This window comes from Strix uralensis, chromosome 3 (assembly GCF_047716275.1).
Source record: "Strix uralensis isolate ZFMK-TIS-50842 chromosome 3, bStrUra1, whole genome shotgun sequence".
NCBI lineage: Eukaryota > Metazoa > Chordata > Aves > Strigiformes > Strigidae > Strix > Strix uralensis.
This window is the reverse complement of record NC_133974.1, coordinates 1,770,775-1,792,337: the sequence shown is the minus strand read 5'-3', so window position 1 is coordinate 1,792,337 and position 21,563 is coordinate 1,770,775. Positions and strand designations below refer to the sequence as shown.

General features: G+C 57.6%; 1 protein-coding gene across 8 annotated transcripts in view; it reads left to right on the top strand.

Moving 5' to 3' along the window:
* Window positions 1-21,563, top strand: part of EFR3B (EFR3 homolog B) — a 56,915-nt gene that overhangs the window by 4,736 nt on the left and 30,616 nt on the right. The window contains exons 1-3 of one of the 8 annotated variants that reach the window (XM_074861258.1): window positions 6,098-6,259; window positions 19,259-19,335; window positions 20,430-20,557. In XM_074861258.1, the coding sequence (XP_074717359.1) occupies window positions 6,253-6,259; window positions 19,259-19,335; window positions 20,430-20,557 (212 nt within the window). In that variant the 5' untranslated portion in view covers window positions 6,098-6,252. Of the gene's footprint in view, window positions 1-6,097; window positions 6,260-7,426; window positions 7,581-14,659; window positions 15,010-18,331; window positions 18,372-19,258; window positions 19,336-20,429; window positions 20,558-21,563 lie in introns of those variants that run through there. The other 7 variants (XM_074861263.1, XM_074861264.1, XM_074861265.1 and 4 more) reach the window with 7 other exon arrangements.

Genomic DNA, 21,563 nt, shown 5'->3' with positions numbered 1-21,563 from the left:
GAGTGGCTGGAAAGCTGCCTGGCAGAAAAGGACCTGGGGGGGGTTGGTCGACAGCCAGCTGAACAGGAGCCAGCAGTGTGCCCAGGTGGCCAAGAAGGCCAACAGCATCCTGGTTTGTATCAGCAATAGCGTGGCCAGCAGGACTGGGGAAGGGATTGTCCCCCTGTGCTCAGCACTGGTGAGGCCGCACCTCGATGACTGGGTTCAGTTTTGGTGCCCTCACTGCAAGGAAGACAAATTTGATGCTGGAGCATGTCCAGAGAAGCAGCTGGTGAAGGGTCTGGAGCACAAGTCTTGTGAGGAGCAGCTGAGGGAACTGGGGGTGTTTAGTCTGGAGAAGAGGAGACTCAGGGGAGACCTTATCTCTCTCTACAACTTTTTGAAAGGAGGTTGTAGCGAGGTGGGGGTTGGTCTCTTCTCCCAAGTAACAAGCGATAGGACCAGAGGAAATGGCTTCAAGTTGCACCAGGGGAGGTTCAGATTGGATATTGGGAAGTATTTCTTCCCCGAAAGGGTTGTCAAGCGTTGGAACAGGCTGCCCAGGGCAGTGGTGGAGTCACCTTTCCTGGAGGTGTTTAACAGATGTGTAGATGTGACACTTAGGGACAGGGTTTAGTGGTGGACTTGGCAGCATGAGGTTAACAGTTGGACTCGATGATCTTAAAGGTCTTTTCCAACCTAAAAGATTCTGTGATTTTATAAGAGGTGGCACATTGCATGTGAGAACTGTCAGAGCATGGGAAGACCCTGTCCCCAGGCATTGTGCAAGTGACGTGGTGAGTGTTGGCACTGGGATGGACACAGGTGTGTGAGAGCCGGTGCCAACACCCTGAGGCCAAGTGCTGGTGTGTGGGAGCAGCCACGGGTGCCTGGCCCATGGGCCCAGGGCCTGGCTCTGTCCTGGGTGTGTGGCCGGGGAAGGGATGCAGGGCTCAGTGCCGGAGACCCCGCTGCAGTCGCTGCAGCAGCTCCGTGGCCATGGAAACAGCTGCGGGAGAGCAGGGGGATGCGAGAAAGGAGGGAGCGGACGGGCCAGGAATGGACGACTTGTCTGACAAAGGAGGTGCCCAGGGTGAGCAGCTCCTCGCTGTCCTCCCAGCATGACCGGTGCAGCTCTGGCTGCCTCCGGATCACTGCCTTCCCCCAACACCCGCCAGCAAACTCCCTCTGAGCCATCCCGGAGAGGAATCCTGAGGCTTGGGGCACAGTGGTCCGTCTCGGTGTCCCACATGCCCACCTTGCCCACCACGCTGAGCTCTGCACAGCGTTTCTGAGCCCTAGGCCGGGATGCAGGCATGTGTCCTGAGAGCATTCCAGGCCCCAAGTGATTTGGCATCTCCCCTTGCCTGCTGGAGAGGAGAAGGGGACTGTGTGGTGCTGGAGGGACATGCTTGGATCCCTCTGGGCAAGGCTGGAGTGTGTTGGGATCCCCGTAGCCGTGACAGAAAATGACAAAAAGGACATTGACAAAAAGGCCATTGAATGACTCGAGCGTGTCCAGAGAAGGGCAACGGAGCTGGTGCAGGGTCTGGAGCACAGGTCTGATGGGGAGCGGCTGAGGGAACTGGGGGGGTTTAGTGTGGAGAAGAGGAGGCTGAGGGGAGACCTCATGGCCCTCTCCAACTGCCTGAAAGGAGGGTGCAGAGAGGGGGGATGAGTCTCTTGAGCCAAGGAACCAGCGCCAGGACAAGAGGGAATGGCCTCAAGCTGCGCCAGGGCAGGGTCAGACTGGCTCTTAGGAAGTATTTCTTTGCAGAAGGGGTTGTTGGGTGTTGGAATGGGCTGCCCAGGGCAGGGGGGGAGTCCCCATCCCTGGAGGGGTTGAAGAGTCGGGTTGACCCAGCGCTGAGGGATCTGGTGGAGTTGAGAACGGTCAGTGTGAGGTTCATGGTTGGACTGGAGGATCTTCAAGGGCTTTTCCAACTGAGATGATTCTGGGATTCTGTGACAGGCAGGGGTGGCAGGCAGAGTTTAAGTCTTCTCCGCCCTCGTCTTGCACCATGAATCTGGAGGAGGCACGTACTGAAGGTGGCCTGAACCCCCACCCCAACCTCCGCAGATCCATCCCGACCCTGTGCAGGGATGCTCGTGTCCGTCCTTGCTCTTTGAGGGCAGAGATTCTGCCGAACTTTTCCAGTGGCAACAACTTTTGGGGTTCAGACCAACCCTACGTGTTCTGGGTGTGGGCTGGGGGGGCCTCAGGGCTTGTCAATGGTGGTGGGAGTTGGTTTTGGCAGCTGGGTGGGGGCTGTCCCTGGGTCCCCAAAGTGGCTGTGGGGGACTCATTTCCTTGGCCGCTTCGCAGAGTTGTCCCGTGTCCCTTCACGGCAAGCCCATGGCCTCGCAAATCCCCGTGAGCAAAGGGACGAGGGTTCCTCTGCCACATCTGCTTCAGGTTCTTCCCTAACTATCAGGTTTTACTCTAAGGCTTTTAATTCACAATAAAAAGGACTTTACGACCAGGGACACTCAGGACCCCCATCCCTTGGCCTGTGACTGCCACCATGTCCCCTGTGAAAGCCCTCCCGTCCCCTGGGAATATGGCTCTTCGTGCGACTGCTCAGCCACCCAGGGAATCGGCAGCACAGATTAACTCCCGAAATGTTTTAATTAAAACATAATTTCCCTGCGAGGAGGATTGTGAGGCACCAGCTACTGCCTAATTAGATGATCCAACCCGGGGGCTTTACTGTGTGGGAAGAGACGCAGCAAAAAGCTCAGGGAGGGGGAGATCTGCGGCAGTCTGGTGCCAGCACCTCCCTGGTCCCCTGGCCCTCCCTGGCCAAGGTGCCCTGTCACCTCAAGCCTTGTCTTTGTCCCCAAGCAAGGCCCAGAGCAACATCTTTGTTTCTCTGGGTCACTCGTGCTTGTGACAGAGTCTGGCACAGGGAGGGCTCAGGCTTTGCAGATGGGTCGGTCTTGCCGTGCGTGGGACACGCCGTGGCTGCGGGGTGGCTGTGGGAGGTGTGTGGAGCCGCGGGGTACGAGGGGCTCCAGCACACAATCCCCTGTGTCAAACTGGCCAGCTGGGAAAAGAGGTGAAATGAGTCCAAACTGTGGGAAAAAGGTAAACATAGAGGAGAAAAGGTGGTGCTGTGCTATGCCATGCCTTTGGTGTTGCTGTGTAGCACTCTGCAGCGCCACGCTGTGCAGTGCCACGTTGTGTTGTGCCGTGCTGTGGTGTGTTGCACGTGCCAAACTACACCAAACTTTCCTGTGCTGGGCTGGGCTGTGCCGAACCGGGCTGTGCCGTGATGAGCTGTGCTGTGAGGTGCCGTGTTGAACCAGGTTGTGCTGTGCAGCAGAAGCAGGGAGGTGATAGTCCCCCTGTGCTCTGCACTGGTGAGGCCACACCTGGAGTGTTGTGTCCAGTTTTGGGCACCTCAATCCGAGAGAGATCTCGAGGGGCTGGAGCGAGTGCAGAGGAGGGCAACGAAGCTGGGGAAGGGCCTGGAGAATAAATCCTGTGAGGAGCGATGGAAGGAGCTGGGACTGTTCAGTGTGAGGAGGAGAAGGCTGAGGGGAGACCTCATCACTCTCTACAGCTCCCTGAAAGGACATTGTAGAGAGGTTGGTGCTGGTCTCTTCTCCCAGGGAATTAGTGACAGAACAAGAGGGAACGGCTTTAAACTGCAACAGGGGAGGTTCAGACTGGACATGAGGAGAAAAATTTTCCCAGCAAGAGTGGTCAGAGAGTGGAATAGGCTGCCCAGGGAGGGGGTGGAGTCCCCATCCCTGGATGTGTTTAAGGGCCGTTTGGATGAGCTGTTGGGGGATGTGGTGTAGGGGAGAACTTTGTAGAGTCGGGCTGAGGGTTGGACTCAATGATCCCGAGGGGCTTTTCCAACCTGAATGATTCTGTGATTCTGTGAACCCTGAGCACCGTGGCCTTTCCCTGCCCCAGCCGCTGCCAGCCCAGCCAGGTGGGAGCTGCATCAGGCTCCCAAAATATGGGAGGGCTGCAGGGCGACGGCGCAGGAAACACAGACAGATCCAGGTCAGCTCAGCTGCTTCTAGAAAATCCTGGAAAGCTAAACTGGGGGGGCTCAGACAGCACTGGGCAGTCAGGGACTCCAGGGAAAGGGCTGAGAGCTCTTGGAGGGGGTGAGGAAAAAGGCAGATACCTCCCCAAGGTGCCTCTACTTTGTATTACTGCTGCAGTGCTGAAGCGATGCCACAACGCCCTGCAGCCAAAGGGGAAACTGAGGCAGGGAACCAGCCCGTCCCGGTTATGGCATCATCGTGGTTGTGGCCACACACGCCACGGGCGCTGCGTTGTGCTCCCAACGCGCCAGTGCCCAGCCACAGGTCATGGATGTGGGCACTGATTGTCTCCCACGCCTCATCCTGCCGTGAAATTGCTGTTGTCTCCTCCCAAAACTCACAATTCCCACTCAGCACCGCAAACGGGTCCCAGCTTTCCCAGCACCCCAGTCAGGGAGGAGGGAGCGGGAGCCACAAGCCAGTGTGTGGAGGCGATGGTGTTCCCACCTCGGTTGCTGCCACAGCCCCCCCCAGTTTTTGGGCTCCACTCGAGGATGAGCTGGAGGAGGGTGACATGAAAAGCTGCCGCGTCCCCAGGGCGCAGGAGCACCCGGCATGCCAGGCAGGGCCGGGAAGCGTCAGGGCACAGGACTGCAGAAGGGCATGAAGAAGGGTGGTAGGGCACAGCACGGCATGGCACGGCGCAGCATGGCACAGAATCACAGAATCATTCAGGTTGGAAAAGCCCCTTGGGATCATCGAGTCCAACCCTCAGCCCGACTCTACAAAGTTCTCCCCTACACCACATCCCCCAACAGCTCATCCAAACGGCCCTTAAACACATCCAGGGATGGGGACTCCACCCCCTCCCTGGGCAGCCTATTCCACTCTCTGACCACTCTTGCTGGGAAAATTTTTCTCCTCATGTCCAGTCTGAACCTCCCCTGTTGCAGTTTAAAGCCGTTCCTTCTTGTTCTGTCACTAATTCCCTGGGAGAAGAGACCAGCACCAACCTCTCTACAATGTCCTTTCAGGGAGCTGTAGAGAGTGATGAGGTCTCCCCTCAGCCTTCTCCTCCTCACACTGAACAGTCCCAGCTCCTTCCATCGCTCCTCACAGGATTTATTCTCCAGGCCCTTCCCCAGCTTCGTTGCCCTCCTCTGCACTCGCTCCAGCCCCTCGAGATCTCTCTCGGATTGAGGTGCCCAAAACTGGACACAACCCTCCAGGTGTGGCCTCACCAGTGCAGAGCACAGGGGGACTGTCACCTCCCTGCTTCTGCTGGTCACACTATTTCTAACACAAGCCAGGATGCCGTTGGCTTTCTTGGCCACCTGGGCACACTGCTGGCTCCTGTTCAGCTGCTTGTCAATGAGAACCCCCAGACCCTTCTCTTCCAGACAGCTCCAGCCACCCCTCCCCAAGCCTGTAGCCATGCAGGGGGTTGTTGTGGCCCAAGTGCAGGACCTGGCACTTGGCCTTGTTGAGGCTCATCCTGTTAACGTTGGCCACCGATCCAATCTACCAGTTGCCACTTGGGTGGCTACAGATGCCAGGGCTGGTGCTGCATGGGGGTGGCAGCAGGTTGGAGAGGGGGGAACACATGCAGCATCCCCTCCCCACGGGGGGGAAAGCGGCTGCGTGTAACGCTCTGGGGGTGCAAACAGCACTACAAGCCCTCCAAGGAAACCCCTCTGCTGGGATTTGGGGTCCTCAGACTGGGCTCGGGGCTGCCCGACTCACGGAGGACAAATGCTCAGGGGCTCCCCGGTGTGTCGTGGGGGGAACTAAGCGGATTCCCCCCCCGGCTGGCAGACCCCAAATGCGCAGGGCAGAGCCGTGGGTTTGTCCCCCGCCGGGCTGGTGCGGCCGAACATGGGGGGGCAAAACCCGGGCAGGGTGCCCCGGGGGCGGTGTGGGTGCAGCGGGGGGCAGCTGCAGCGTGGGGCGGGATGGGGGGGCACCGTGATGGATGCAGAGGTGGTAGGGACCGTGGGGCTTGGTGGGGGGGAAGAGTCCCCATGTGCCGAGCCGAGCCCGGCCGGGCGGGGCGGGCCGGGCGCTGCGGCCGTGCCGGCGGGAGGAGCCGCCGCCGCGGTGCCGCCCCCCCGGTGCCGCCCCCGGCCGGCGCCGCTCGGTGGGGCAGAGCCGGGTCGGGCACCGCCGCTTGCAGCTGAGCCGAGCTAAGCCGGGGCGGGCCGAGCCGAGCTGAGCTGAGCTGAGCTGAGCCGAGCCGAGCCGAGCCGAGCCGGGGCGGCGGCAGCGGCCATGTACGGTGAGTGCCCGCGGGGGACGAGCCCGGTGGGGCGGCGCTGGGCCTGGGCCGGTACTGGGGCCGGGCGTGTCCCCCCCTTCTCGGGGACTCGGGCTCGTCCCCGCCCTGGGGCAGGGCTGTGCATCCCCCGGGGCCCGCTGAGGGGCTCACCCCTCCAGGGTTGGGGGATTTCGTTCTTTATAGGGCTGTGCACCTATCCACGCCCCCCCCCCCCCCCAGTTACTGGGGGTACCCCCTCTCTGAGGTGGGGGCACCTCTATCCGATATAGAGCTGTGCACCCCCCATTTATTGGGGGGTGACCCCTCTTTGGGGTTGTGGGGACCTTGGTCTTTCGCGGGGCAGTGCACCCCCTAAATTACTTGGGGTGTTGTCCCCTCCTTGGGTTTGGGGGGGCCTTGATCCTGTACAGAGCTGTGCGTCTCTTTAGTTATTGGGGGTGACCCCTCTTTGGGGTTGCGGGGGGATCTTGGTCTTTTACAGGGCTGTGCATCCCCCCAGTTGCTGGAGGGTGTCCCCTTTTTGGAGCTGGGGCACACACTGTGGCATTGGGGCATTGCCCCCTTTCTGGGGGACCGTGGTCTGTTAACCGCCCCCCTCAACCTGGGCTCCTGGGGTCACCTGCCCCCCAGGGCTGGGAGGACCTTGCTTCTCTGTAGGACCAGTGACCCCCATACTGCTGGGGGGTCACCTGGTCCTTGGCGTGGGTGCTATATAGGGCTCTTCAGCTCCACCTGGTTATTTGGGGGGGGCGAAGTGTCACACACACACACCCCCCCCCCCAGGATCAGGAGTGATCTTGGTCCTATATATGACCACCCCCCTGCGATAATGGGGAGCTGCCTGGTCCCTGGCATGGGGCAGACCCCAATCCCATATAGCCCCCCCCTGCCTTGAGGTGTTTTGGGGATCGTTGACCCCCACGCTGTCACTGTTGTCCCCCCTCTGTGCATGGCGGGCACACGGGGTCCCGCGTCCCCAGTCGGGAAGCGCAGCGGGGTGATGCCGCCTGCGTAATGGGGAGCAGCTGGTGGAGCAGCTGGTCACCCCCCCCACCCCCCCCCACCCCAGCCGGGGCTGCGCTAAGCCGCTGGGAGCTTTTGGGAAGAGCTGGGGGGGTGGCTGGGTGGCTCTTAAATCCTCCCTGCCCGGTGCCCGAGCATCCTTCCCCGAGCTGATAGCACAGGGTGAGCACCACAGCGTGGGGACCCCCTCACCGCTGCCCTGCCTCGGGGGGTCCCAGCCCCCCCCGAGGGCTGTGGGGTCTCTTTGGTGCTGCCAGCCGAGGCCCCTCTCTGCGAGGTGCTTCGGTGCCAGGGGTGAGTGAGTGCGCGGCGGGATGCAGCAGGAGATGGGTGGGCAGGGTGCTGAACCCCCCCCACCGGGGTGATGAGGGATGCTTGTTTTGGGGCTCAGTGGGGTGCATATGGGGGGGGGGAGTTGACATGCCGTGAGATGCAGCATCTACACCCTTCAGGAAATGCCGGTGGGCTTGGGGAGCGGGTTTGTACCCCGGGGGGCCGGTGGGGGGGGAAGCTGAGGCAGGACGCTCAGGTTCCGGTCCTTTCCTCTCCTCGTCACGGTGCTGACTCCTCCGTGGCCTCCGTTGAGTCATTCAGGTCTCCCAGCTGGTATTTTTCCACCCGCAAAACGAGGGGGAAGCTTCCATTCCCCTCCTCGGCTGCGGTGGCCTGCGGTGACGGCTGCTGCATGCCCTGGGGACGCGGCCCCTCTCTGGCCCCCCACGCCAGGGTTCCCTCGCCCACTCCGACCGCAGGAGCTGTCTGTCTGGCGCGGGATGGCAGCGATGCTCTCGTTGCAGGGCAGCCAGCCCCGATGCCCAAATGGTCCCGCTGGTGCCATCTGAGCTCCTTGCCTCGCTCAAGGGCTTTTGCATCCACGTTGGGGCTTGGGCTGATTTTTTGGGGGGGGTTTCTGTTGGCAATTCGTGCTGCTGGCAAGCAGGAGTTTGTGGGGAGCTGTTGTCATGATCTGAGCAATTTGCAGCAGCCCGGAGCACGTAATAATCCTCTCTGCCAGGGAACTGCAGGGGACACCAGCCCCTCTGCCAGCCTGAGCTGCAGCTCTCCAAGAGCCTGGTGTCAGTTGAATGATCTGTCCTGAGGGGTGTGACATGCTCTGCTTGTCCCCTGGGATTTGTTCCTAATGGACTTGAACCTGTCCTGCCCACAAGGAACAGCAACGCCACATCAGGCCGCAGCTCCTCTTACCCCCAGGTTAACACCTCTGCTAACATCTCGGTGAAGCCCCTGCTCCAAAATACCTGGCAAACGCCTGGAAGGGCAAAATATCTCTGGGGACCTGAATGTGACTTCGAGGACAAAAGCCAGGCTGGTGCCTTCCCTGGTAGCGCTCACGGCCAGGCATTGCTGCGGCTCGTGGTCCTGGAAAGCATCCAGGAGCTGGAAAGCTCTGTGGGATACTTGGGATGAAAGGTGCATTAGGAATGCACAGGATTATTGGTATCTTTTTAATCTCTCTTTTAACTGTCTCTTGGCCTGGGCGAAGGATTTGATGGGTGACAGGATGTTTTTTTTTCTCCGTGGACAGGACAAAGCAGTGCAGGACGATTGCTCTGTTATGGGGGAGTCAGCATGGGGGGCATGGGCCACCCTTTACACCCCTCTAACCCTGCTGAGCTGGCATTTGCGTGTGCGAGGCAGGAGTGGGGTGCTTGGCTGTGCCCAGCACCCCTGGCTTGTGTGGGGCCGCGGTGGTGGCCATGCACAGGGAGCAGGGCTGCTGGGGATCTGCGCCCATTTTCAGCTCGCGTTTGGTTTCCTTTTGCAGTCAGCGGTGAAAATGGGGGAGCCAAGCTTCGACCCTGACCTGGCCTGGGTGGCTGGAGTGGTGCAAAACAGGTTTGTGAGCCGAGCCTTCAGGTTGGTGTCCCCGTCTCTGGTGGGAGCTCACTGTCCTGAGCCAGGCTTAAGGATTAGCTGCTCCCTGGGAGATTTCACATCACAGGAGCTGGGGTGCTGCTATCAGAGAGCGCGGCTGCCCCACGCTCAGGGGCTGTGTGGTGGCCCCGGCTTGCAGGAGAAGCCCAGAGCTTTGTGTACCCAGGCGCCAGCCACCTTCCTGCTTCACTGCCGTCTCCAGGAGGCTGCGCTTTAATTCAGAAATATGTGTGAAAAAAAAAAAAAAACCAAAAAAACAACAGAGCGAGCTCGTTGGGCTGAAAGCCCTCCAGGAACAGGGGCACGGCTGTGGGGAGCGCAGGGAGCTGTGGGGATGGGATGGGGTTCTCAGCGGAGCTTGGCTGCGAGTCCCCCCCATACTTTTGGCAGCTGTTGGGCAGGCAGCGCGTGTCGGAGCTGCGGCAGCAAGCCTTGGGAGCCCAATCGTATCCCGAGCGTCCGGCTCACCGCAGTTTGTTTCCTCTACGCTCCCTCGCTTTGCTTTCTGGTCGCGGGCACGAGCTGTCTCCTCCCACGCCCAGCGGAGCTGGAAATAGAGAAGGTTCCCTTTTTCTTTTTTTCGGCAGCAGCTGGAGCAGGGGAAATGAGGTTTTTCGGCTACCCGGGGAGGAGGCGTTGTCAGTGGTGGGCGCCAGCAAGGTCCCTGCGAGCCGTCTGGGGCTGCCAGCGTGCCACTGAGTCACAGCCAGCAGCCGCACCAGCGGATGGGTTTTGCACTAAATAAATAGTGCTCGGTGGGACTGGATGGCTCAGCAGGGGAACGTGAAATGCAATTAAGCTTTTTTTTTTTTTTGGCTTTTTTTGATTTCTTCCGTGCTTTTTAACTAAATGATCTGCAAATTAATTCAGTGCTTGTAGAGGAAAAGGGGCTGTTTGTGGTGCCGGCAGCGCTGGGGGCTTTTCCGAGCCACCCGGCCGTAGTTCTCCTGTGGGTTTGCGTTAAACCTCGATGTCTGTGGCTGAGTCCAGGACTTTTTTCCTGGTGCATTCCCCACCAGCACTGCCGTGTCCGGGCAGGATTTGAGCCCTGCAGTGAAGATGTGGACTCCTCTGCCTGGAGCAAATGCTAGAGGGGATTGTGCCAAGGCCAGGCGCTGGCATTGCTCACCTCCAAACCTCATCAAGACCAATTGCTTAAGGGCTCTGGTAATTGCTTGCGAAATCAGTAATTGCACAAGAAAATGCACTTCCAGAGATGCCCCGCTCAGGGCTGAACCCTTTGCAGGGCTGTAGCTCTGTTGCAGGTCCCTCTGCCTTGGGGATTGGGGTTGCTCCCCCTCTGCAGGGACTGCAAGCAACCCAGAAAGGCTGGAGAGAAAGTGTGGCTGTGTCCGGTCCCATCATGTTTCTCTTTCTGTAAATGAGAGGTGTTCGGTCAGATTTTCTGCCAAAAACTAAAACTGGCTGTGGGCTTTGATGTAGCATATCTTGGGGAAATAGGAAACCACAGAAACATGTGTGGTCAGCATCTCATGGAGGTCCTTATGGTGTTTTTTGTTGAACGTGCAAAACAGGGCAGGGGGTTTGCACGGGTTTTGTTCTCTAAAAACCTTTCAAACTTTCAAGCCTTTCCATGTCCTTGGCTGTTCTGTCGCATCCAGCTCTGCGCCACATGGGGCAAGGCCCTGGGCTTGCAAAATGAACGTGGCTCTTAATTAAGCAGTTTTCAGAGGCTGGCCCTGATGCTGGGTAGACCCTCAGCCTCTGTCAGAGCTTCCCCACCTACGTGGTCCAGACCAGACACTCCACATCCACCCGACACCTGGTGAACGTCTCGCATCGAGCAGCCGCATTGAGGCCAGAGTTTGAGTGAATTTCCTGCTATTTAAGCTCTTTCCTCCCCCCAGCTTTCCCTCTGCCATGTGCTGGATAATGAAACCAGGCACCCATTAAGGCGCTTAACTCCCCTTCTTCTCCCCTCGAATCGGCGCTGCCAGCGTGCCAGGTACGGAATGCAAACCTCCCAGCGTGCAGCTCTGCCCTTAATGGGTGGTTTCCCCTGCGTGCAAAAGGGCTGGTGTGGTCTTAATGCTCGAGTCTAATCACCGCTGTGAAATATTAATTAATCTGGCCGCTATTGAAGCTTTGCGCGCACTGCGGTGTCAGAGCGGCAGGCTCGGCTGAGCAGTGAAGCATAAATAATGGAGGGCCGAATCTGTTGCTGGTGTAAGCTGGCAGCGGGGCTGATTTACACCCCACCGCTTGCCACGGAGTTGTTAAAGCTGGATTTGATACCCTCGTGCCTCGAGCTGTTGGCATTTGGAAGGGAGGTGATGGGAGGGAGCGTGTTTGGGCAAATCCAGGTGGGATTCAGGCACGCTGGCACCAGCGTGGATTCAGCCCTCTGGAGCAGCTCCCATTTGGGGGATCCCTGCATGGGCTGTGGGGAACCCCAGCACAGAGCCACACGCTGGGGGGCTCTGCGTGAAGCTGCTTCGCTCCTCCCCTCCCTGGCCACAGTGTCTGCCCCGGCAAGCTCTGGCTGCGTCGGTGGAAGCGAGGCGAGAGCGGCGCGTGGAGGAGTGCCAGGGGGAAGCTGCGAATTTAATTGCTGAGCTAAAAGGCTTTGCGCCGACAGCTCCGAGCGGGCTGCGGGCAACGTCTGGGCGAGCGTTTCCCTCTCCGGCGTGCTCCTGTCCATCCTGCTCGGCGACATGAGAAATACATCCTGGCAGCGGCAGCCTTGGCTCGCCAGTCCCGGGTGTCTCTTCTCCTCCTTTGCTGTCGGTGCCTTGAAATATTTCACTGTCCCTTCATGATGGCAGCAAGAGGGCATGTGAAGGGCCTGGAGAACAAATCCTGTGAGGAGCAGTTGAAGGAGCTGGGACTGTTCAGTGTGAGGAGGAGAAGGCTGAGGGGAGACCTCATCACTCTCTACAGCTCCCTGAAAGGACATTGTAGAGAGGTTGGTGCTGGTCTCTTCTCCCAGGGAATTAGTAACAGAACAAGAGGGAACGGCTTTGAACTGCAACAGGGGAGGTTCAGACTGGACATGAGGAGAAAATGTTCCCCAGCAAGAGTGGTCAGAGAGTGGAATAGGCTGCCCAGGGAGGGGGTGGAGTCCCCATCCCTGGATGTGTTTAAGGGCCGTTTGGATGAGCTGTTGGGGGATGTGGTGTAGGGGAGAACTTTGTAGAGTCGGGCTGAGGGTTGGACTCGATGATCCCGAGGGGCTTTTCCAACCTGAATGATTCTGTGAAAGAGATGCGGCTCCCTGTGATCAGCGCTGGCTTGGGCTGCCCTTGGAGGTTTGGGTCTTTTGCAACGTCCTCAAAAGTGTCTCTGCTCACAGATGAGCTGTCAGCTTTTACAACACCCCCTCTGCAGATGCTGACTCTTAACAAAGGACATTTGGATGAGCAGTGATTAACGAGTGGGGAAGGGAATAAGCCGTGACGGTGCAGCCTTAACTGTTGAGGAAGGTCAGGAACTATTAATTAACATCAGGACATAGCTCTGAATTACAGAGCTGTGGGAACGAGCTGGATTTGGCCACCTCCCCACTTCTTCCTTCCCTACTAAAAGTGGTAGAGGTCTAATGCAACCACCCAGGGTCCCCCATCTTTTCAGGGCCGCTCTTTTCCAACAGCTCTTCTTTGCATCGGGCTGATCTCCACTGCTTGATCCCGCTCCCCTCCTGGCCTGGGGACTGTCGTTGCCTCCCCCTGCCAGGGCACGGGGCACCTTGCTGTGCTCGCCTCGTTCATGGCACGCTACGAGAGCACCAGGCCACAGTTTTAAGCAGCACCCAGTGCGTTTGGCTCTCTTCAGTGTGCTTAGAGAGAGATTTACTGGCTTGCTTTACAGCTCTGCCAGCCCATAGGCTTGTGCTGATTTACATCAGGATCTGCCTTGGCTCTGGGGGGGTGCAGAGGCAAATTGGGCTGGCTGGCGCAGAAGCTGAATTTTTAGTGTAGGTTTTCCTGCCTCTTAAATTGGTGGCAGAAGCTCAGAGGAGCACCTGAGCGAGGCTTTCCCTTGGGGGGAGCTCCCAGCCATGCTTGTTTATGGCCCTGGGCTTTCCCCTGGGAGCAGTTTTCAGGGAGGAGGGGGGTCTGCAAGCAGTGTCCTACATCTTTCAGTGCCCGCCATCACTCACAGCACTTGACTTTGTCCCTTCTCTCTGCCAGCGTTGCTTGTTTCTTGCCTTCCCTGATATATTTTTTCCCTCTGTCCACCCTGGGGTGGATGGAAAATAGGACTAATGGGTCTCTGGACCAACTTGAATATTGCTCAGTGACATTTCTAACGCGTAGCAGGGAGATTTCATCCTTGTCCCTAGGCAGGCTCATCCTCCGGGTGCCAAAGTGCTGAGGGAGTCAGAGGATGGTATGAAGGATACGCTCGCATCGGCTGCATAAATGAGATTTTGCTAAGCAGATTAGGGAAAGGTCTCTGGTTCGGTGCAGGGCCTGGGGGAAGACCATGCTGGGCTGGCAGTACAGCCCCTACCTCCAGGCCGGTGTTTTTGCTTGGGGTTAAGAGAGCGACCTTCATGGGATATTAGGTTTAATGAGGGATTCTGCGTGATTTAATTAAGATTTATTTACAATCAGTTGGAGTGCCCTTATTAAGTAAATTCCAGGCCTCGAATAACATGGCCATAAGGTTTTCCAGCCGTGCTTATTACCAGGATGCCGTTAAGATGGGGAGAGGGGACGGGATTAACGAGGAAAGGCTTAAGGTCAGAGCACTGGTGGAAGAGTGTGTGGTCGTTTTGAGAAATGAGCTGGGCCTGTGTCCTGTTCTCAGCTGGCCATGCTTGATCCCAAAAACCCCAGTTACAGCTGGTACCAGCGAAACTCCTCCTGGAAACACATGCAATGAGTTTATCTGTGAGCCTGGGGGCTCATGCCGGCGTCGGAGCAGCTAAGTGGGGGTTGTGCTAGCAAGCCACGGTTGCTGGGGCTGAAAGCCTGTAATTATCCCCAATTAGATTGACTTTCTTGGAGCTGAGCTGTCAAAGCAGAAAGCCCTTTTGGCTCGCTTTGCCCCCTGGCGAGAGCGCAGATGTGACCTGCTGTGGGTGAGAGTGACAGGGAGGAGCCCGATAAATGCCCCTGGGGTGCCCCAGGTGGGTGCAAGACGGAGGTGACGCACATATCGTGGGTATTTGCAGGAGCTGATGCTGCTCCTGGGATTCCCACCTTATTTCCTCCACAGGGAGAGGGTCGAGTCACATTTCTCCATTCCTTGATTTACCTGATCTTTAAGAAAATCCACGTCCTCGGTTCCCACAGCGGCGGGCTGCCAGCAGGAGGAGAGCGTGATGCACCGTGCGGGTCCGTCCTTGCGTGTCTGTCACATCCCTTGGATGCTGTTTCGGGGTCAGCTCCCACCTGCTGAGCCCTTGTTAGCGCTGCCCACAAACGAGGGATGCTTCGTGTGCTCTCCCGAGCTTTGGGCTTAAGGGACCTTGAAAAACCACCCCCATCCCCACCCTCCGGGGCCCTCCGAAATGCCCAGCTCCCCGGCCGCCCCCGCGTACCGGTGCAGACGCCGGCAGAGCAAAGCCAGCGCCGTTCCCAGCTGCCATCAGAGCTGCCTCGGTGACTCAGCAGCCGTGCTGAAAGCTCCCTTATTTATTTAAACGGCTGCTCCCGCTTGACTGAGCATCTCCTGCAGCGATGCTGCCGCTGGGCCGGCTCCGGCCGCCGCTCGGCGAAGAGGAGAGCGATACCCAGCACCCCGAGCCCCCCAGTTTGCTCTCGATGCGATGGCTTTGACTACCTGGGCTCTCGGTCCTGCGCTGCGGCTCTGTGCCGCCGGCCCTGCTTGCTCTTGGGAGATGCTGCACGTGGCTGGAGCAGGTACCTTTTCGCCGGGGTGCTGGGTTGGATCTCCTGGGAGGGAGAAGCTGCTGTGGCTGCCGGTGACCTTCAGTGTCATCTTTCTATTTTTTAAATACCTCATGCCAGCCTGGGCTGGAGGAATGCATTGCAGCTGTGGGGTTTTGTCCTCACTGGGGGGAGATGCTGCCGGTCGGTGCCTGGCTCGGGGCCGGAGCTGTGGCTGCGGTGTTGGTGTGAGGGTACAAGGTGCACGGGGTCAGTGTGGTGGGTGGTAAAGGAAACTGTTGTCTGGAGGAAGAAATGGCTGGCTGAGATCCTTGTCGGGTAGCCTGGCTGGGGGGGTGTTGCTAGCCACAGGGTTTGGTGCTGTGAGGGTCTCAGGGTGGGGGTAGGGGGTCCCATATAGACCAAACACAGGGCTGGTGTCAGCCCTGGTGTCAGGACCAGACTTGGGTTTGTTGCTCTCTGGAGAGCCCTTAGGGGAGAGGAAATAAAACACAGAAAAATCTTCCTCTTCCCTTAAGGTCTATGTCATTTTTAGTCTGCTTTTTTTAAGGATTTTTAGTCTCCCTATCTGTGCCTGTGTATGTCCAGGCTGGGCAAAACCGAGAAAAGGCCGGGGTTTGGGGAAGGAAAGTTTCTCTTGGTTTCATGCAGGCAGAGTAAGAGAGACCCTTTCAGTGCCTGCTGCAGGGAGCTCAGCCCTCTTACTAGACATCAGAGAGTCTCAACCGGAGACGCTGCTCTGTAGGAGGCCCTGTCCTTCTGCTGGGATCCCACCCACCGGTGGTCTGATGTGTTGTGGGTTAAGCAACATTCCTGCCTTCCCCGCCTGGACCGTCTTCATCCTCCTGCCCCATGGGACTGAGGGGGCACCCGGGTCCCCTCTCCAGGGAGGTGCTTCAGGTCTTGTCTCTCTCCCACTGTTACTTTCTTTAGGCGAGGCCTTAAAAATCTCCTACCTGGGGAAGAAGAGGTCGTGTTAGGTGAGAGAGAAGGCATTAGATTTAATTAAGCAATTATTATTGATAGGATCCGTGCTGTGTCTGCTCTTCAGCTTCATTCATCAGGATGAGGGTGGTGGATTGGGAACACGGCTGAGCTCTTTGCTCCTCTCCCAGGGCTAGGAATGTGCATTAATCCTGAAAATACTCTAAAGTCATATTTCTGGAGGTGAGATAATTACTGTGGAGGAGGAGGGGACCTGGCTTCTTGGCTAATGAGTTCGCTTACGGGGAAACTCTCCAGCTATTTTGCAGGGAGAACGCGTGGCCCGTGCTGAGACACTGACAGGGATGCGTGGCCCGGCAAGGTGAGATAAGTCACGCTGCCTCGGCTGTCCCGGGCGAGGGGAATTTATTAAGAGGATTCAGGAGATCATCAAACGCTTGTTTGTGCAAATGGCAAACGAGAATTTATTAAGAGGCCAGATTAAAGGTACTTTGGAAAAAGAGCAAAATCGATTGAAGGCAGCTGAGAGGGGAGGAGGGAGGGTGGCGGATACGAGATTTAGAAATGAAATATTGGATAGCGGGAAGGCACGGAGGGATTTGCAGGGAGGGCTCGAGAGCTGGAAGGAGCTTTCTACCACCGCGGCATTGTTGGGAGTTCTGGGCCTGGGGACCCCAAAAGGGACCCCGAAGCAAGCGTCAGCTTTCACAGAATCACACAGAATCACAGAATCATTCAGGTTGGAAAAGCCCCTCGGGATCATCGAGTCCAACCCTCAGCCCGACTCTACAAAGTTCTCCCCTACACCACATCCCCCAACAGCTCATCCAAACGACCCTTAAACACACCCAGGGATGGGGACTCCACCCCCTCCCTGGGCAGCCTATTCCACTCTCTGACCACTCTTGCTGGGAAACATTTTTTCAGGTGGGGTGCAGGCTGCCCGCCCGCCATCAGAGGCGACACGCTCAGGAAGCGAGCGAGCACATTGCAGGAAGCGAGCGGTGCCAGCGCCGGGAGCTGGCACGAGCAGGCGTGAGCTCATGCGTTCCAGCAGGAGCGGTCGCCGGCTCCCGCCGGCGCAGCCGTTGTTGTGTCCCCCCCCCACCCCAGCTTCTTCTCGGTGGCGGTTGCCAAAAAGCAGCCCCGAATTACTCACGCTTCCCCAGGGCCCTCAAAGGCCGGTGCTTTGGGGGGGCTGACATCCGTCTCCTCCACAGGGTGCAGCATCCAAGTAACGCCAGGCCCCGGGGAAAAAATGCATTGTGCTGGAGCAGGGGGATCCTGGCATGCAAAGCCCTCGCAGCGGTGCTGGGGAGGGTAGAGCGTCCAGCAATCTCTTTTTTATTTTTTTTTTCCTCCCTTTTTTTAAATAAACAAACTCGGCAGATACTCATCAGGAGCTGGGAGGCAATGCAGTGCTGGTACAGCTTTACGCAGGGGGATGAGCTTCAACAAGGCCAAGTGCCAGGTCCTGCACTTGGGCCACAACAACCCCCTGCATGGCTACAGGCTTGGGGAGGGGTGGCTGGAGCTGTCTGGAAGAGAAGGGTCTGGGGGTTCTCATTGACAAGCAGCTGAACAGGAGCCAGCAGTGTGCCCAGGTGGCCAAGAAAGCCAACGGCATCCTGGCTTGTGTTAGAAATAGTGTGACCAGCAGAAGCAGGGAGGTGACAGTCCCCCTGTGCTCTGCACTGGTGAGGCCACACCTGGAGTGTTGTGTCCAGTTTTGGGCACCTCAATCCAAGAGAGATCTCGAGGGGCTGGAGCGAGTGCAGAGGAGGGCAACGAAGCTGGGGAAGGGCCTGGAGAATAAATCCTGTGAGGAGCGATGGAAGGAGCTGGGACTGTTCAGTGTGAGGAGGAGAAGGCTGAGGGGAGACCTCATCACTCTCTACAGCTCCCTGAAAGGACATTGTAGAGAGGTTGGTGCTGGTCTCTTCTCCCAGGGAATTAGTGACAGAACAAGAAGGAACGGCTTTAAACTGCAACAGGGGAGGTTCAGACTGGACATGAGGAGAAAAATTTTCCCAGCAAGAGTGGTCAGAGAGTGGAATAGGCTGCCCAGGGAGGGGGTGGAGTCCCCATCCCTGGGTGTGTTTAAGGGCCGTTTGAATGAGCTGTTGGGGGATGTGGTGTAGGGGAGAACTTTGTAGAGTTGGGCTGAGGGTTGGACTCGATGATCCCAAGGGTCTTTTCCAACTTGAATGATTCTGTGATTCTATGTGTCAGGGTTGCAGCACCCACGGATGAACTCTCTGATGCTGCAGCCATCCTCACACTCGGTGCGTGCGGGAGCACGATGGATGCTCAAGAACCCACCTGCACCACTGACTGTCCCCCAGCTGAAGACGGGGAGATCCCTGGCTGCTGCGGAGGGTGTGCTGCGGCCCTGAGAAACAGGATATGGCACAGAGAGAAATATCCAGGTTTCAAACAATCCCTTCCTCCCTTGGCAACTCCCTGAAAGCAGAGCAGGGGATCGAAGCCCCGGGGATATTTGGTGGTTAGGGCTGATGGCTTTGCTCGGGGTTGGGATGAGGCTGATGCTCACCGTTCACTGGCCTGCAGAGTTGCTGCTGCGAGGGGTTTTGGCTCTTGGAGAGGCTGTGCAGGGCATGGTTTGTGCATCAGGGACAAGCTGCTGTCCGGTCTGAGGCCTCTCAAAAAGAGGGGCTGGGGATGGTTGTGTCGGTGTCCTGTGAAACACAGGTCACTCGATTGCCCCCCCTTGGGGGAGAGGGACTGTGGTCTGGCAGCAGCCCAAAGGTAGGAGGATAGTTGAAGGTGTTTGGTGTTGCTCAACAGCTCAGCTTTGGAGCCACAAACAGGAAACTGCATTTTCTTTTCATAGCCTTCACAAGATGCTCTTCCTTCTTTTCTGTCTTGCTGTCTCCAGCAGCCTGTGCTCTCTGTCTCGCTGCTGACTCCGTGGGGAGCGTGGAGCAGCGTGAGGAGTGTGTCCTCGGATGAGTGCTTGGAGGAAAGAGCTCTTGGCCTGAGGACCTGCAAAAGAGGATCTTGTGAGATAGAGAGGCACAGATTTAGGGGAACTTTGGATATCTTGGTCTCTGGGGGCTGCTTTCTTGGGTGAGAAAAGCAGATAACCCTGCAGTCCTACGTCAAATGATGCTGGTCACCAGCCAATTCCCTGCCTCTCAGCTGTGGTTTTCTTCCCTTAGTTTTTTTTGGCTGCAAAACTCTGGGATGTCATCAGCTTGGTGCCCTGTCCTCTTCCCCACTGCATCCAAAGATATGTTTGCCCAGGGGCTGAGGATTTTGTCCCTGCTGACTGGCTCTGTCTCCTCTCTTCCAGGTGTGTGCGGCTGCTGCGGCGCCCTGCGTCCCCGCTACAAAAGACTCGTCGACAACATCTTCCCTGAGGACCCAGAGGTAAACGAGACACTGTTTCACCTGCTGAAGCTCCAGTGCTTCACTCACCAAAGCTCCCATGCTGAGGTTGCAGGGACACGGTGTGACCTGCCCAGAAACAGCTCCTGGGAGGTGGGCAATGCTTTTTGCCTCCATACCACCATGCCCAGAGGGTTGGATTTTCCTTTAAAACCTGTTTGTGAGCGGAAATACAGAAGCAGCTCCTTCAGCTGCATCAGCCTGGAGGGACAAACTTCCTCTCCCAAAGGTGCCAGACAGATTTGGAGGATGGATGGATGGATGGATGGATGCATGGGAGGATGGGAGGATGGGGAGCTGGACCTGAAGGTGTACCCCTTTCTCTTTGCAGGTTAAGGAAAGCATCTTCTAAGAGTGGGGGGTCTCTTGGGGCCTCAGCCAGGCTTTTGAACAAAAAAGCTGCTTATGGTTCCAGGAAGTGGGGAAGCTGGTGCCCTTCTTGCTGCCTCACTGAATTGGAGGTGGGGGATGCCCTGCCAGCTGCTCCTGGAGCATCCCAAATCTGGCCTCTTTGTCTCCTTTTCACAGCTAAGATGTGAAGGCAGTGGAAGAGGGGCTCCCGGCTGGGGGTAGTGGGGCTGGGATCACCCGGGGAGGCGGCGAGCGCCTGTTTTGTCATGGTGCTGGCAGCAAAGCTGAACAAGAAAGGAGGCTGCTGCGGAGCCATGCGGAGAGGAGGAAGCCCTGGAGTTTTCCAGGCTGCGGGGGATTGGGGCTGGCAGCTTGGCACGCTTGTGTTGTTTGGCATCTGTAGCCTGGAGGTGTCAATGTCCCTGTCTGCCCCTGTCCCCCTTGGTGCTGGGGCATTGCTAGGGGTTGGCAAACGGTTCTCATTGTATTTACAACATGGGGTGCTCGATGGAGGCTTCCACAGGGGTCATCTCTGGCTGTGGTGCCTCAGAGAGCCCTCAGCTGAGGGTAAATGCAACCCTCATTTGCCTTCCCTGATGTACAAGGTGTGGGGAAGAGCTGGGACAGGACTGGCGTGCTCCAGACCTCTGGCAAGGTTTGCTACAGAGATACTCCTGATATTTGCTGGGTTTGAGGCTGTGACCCTCTGTGCTGTTCAATTTCAGGATGGGTTGGTGAAGACCAACATGGAGAAGCTGACATTTTATGCCCTGTCTGCCCCGGAGAAGCTGGATCGCATCGGCGCTTACCTCTCCGAGCGGCTAATCCGAGACGTGAGCCGGCACCGATATGGGTAAGGGCTGGGAGGCTGTTTAAGCCACCCCAGTGATTTGCATAATGATAGACCACTAGATAGTAGAGGGGGCTCAGGCAACGGGTGGGACACGTGGGAAACGCAGCTCCTGCGTGCTCCAAGGTGTCTTGAAGCTGCAGAGAGACCTGAGCATGTCCTGCCTCTGAAAGTGAGACACGGGAGCATGCAGGGATGTGCAAACTCCTTGCAAAGTTGCAAGGACCCAGGCAAGTTCAGAGCCACTTGGTGTTTCCTTGGGATTGTGCTGTCTGTGTTTGAGGAATTTGCATGTGTATGGTGTTTGTCCCCAGCAGCAGGACTGCCATCATCCCTCTGGGCCATCATCAGGAGCCTGTGGCACCCTCCTGGCCTTTAAAAGCCCATGGTGGCTCTTCCAGAGCCAGATGGAAGCCTGGTTAGGTGTGGGCAAGCAACTGAACAGGGTGGCCCAGGCTGCAGTTTGCTGGGAGTTATTCAGGACCAGGTTGGGTGGGTTGCACCCAATCTCTCTTGAGCTATGGTGACCTGGCAGAAGCCGGAGTGAGGATGAGGGGCAGCGCGCTGATGATTTCCAGACAGCTCATGATGGGGATGCGCTGGGCTGGATAGGGATTGCTGCGTTTCAGAGGAGGGCAACGAAGCTGGGGAAGGGCCTGGAGAATAAATCCTGTGAGGAGCGATGGAAGGAGCTGGGACTGTTCAGTGTGAGGAGGAGAAGGCTGAGGGGAGACCTCATCACTCTCTACAGCTCCCTGAAAGGACATTGTAGAGAGGTTGGTGCTGGTCTCTTCTCCCAGGGAATTAGTGACAGAACAAGAGGGAATGGCTTTAAACTGCAACAGGGGAGGTTCAGACTGGACATGAGGAGAAAATGTTTCCCAGCAAGAGTGTTCAGAGAGTGGAATAGGCTGCCCAGGGAGGGGGTGGAGTCCCCATCCCTGGATGTGTTTAAGGGCCGTTTGGATGAGCTGTTGGGGGATGTGGTGTAGGGGAGAACTTTGTAGAG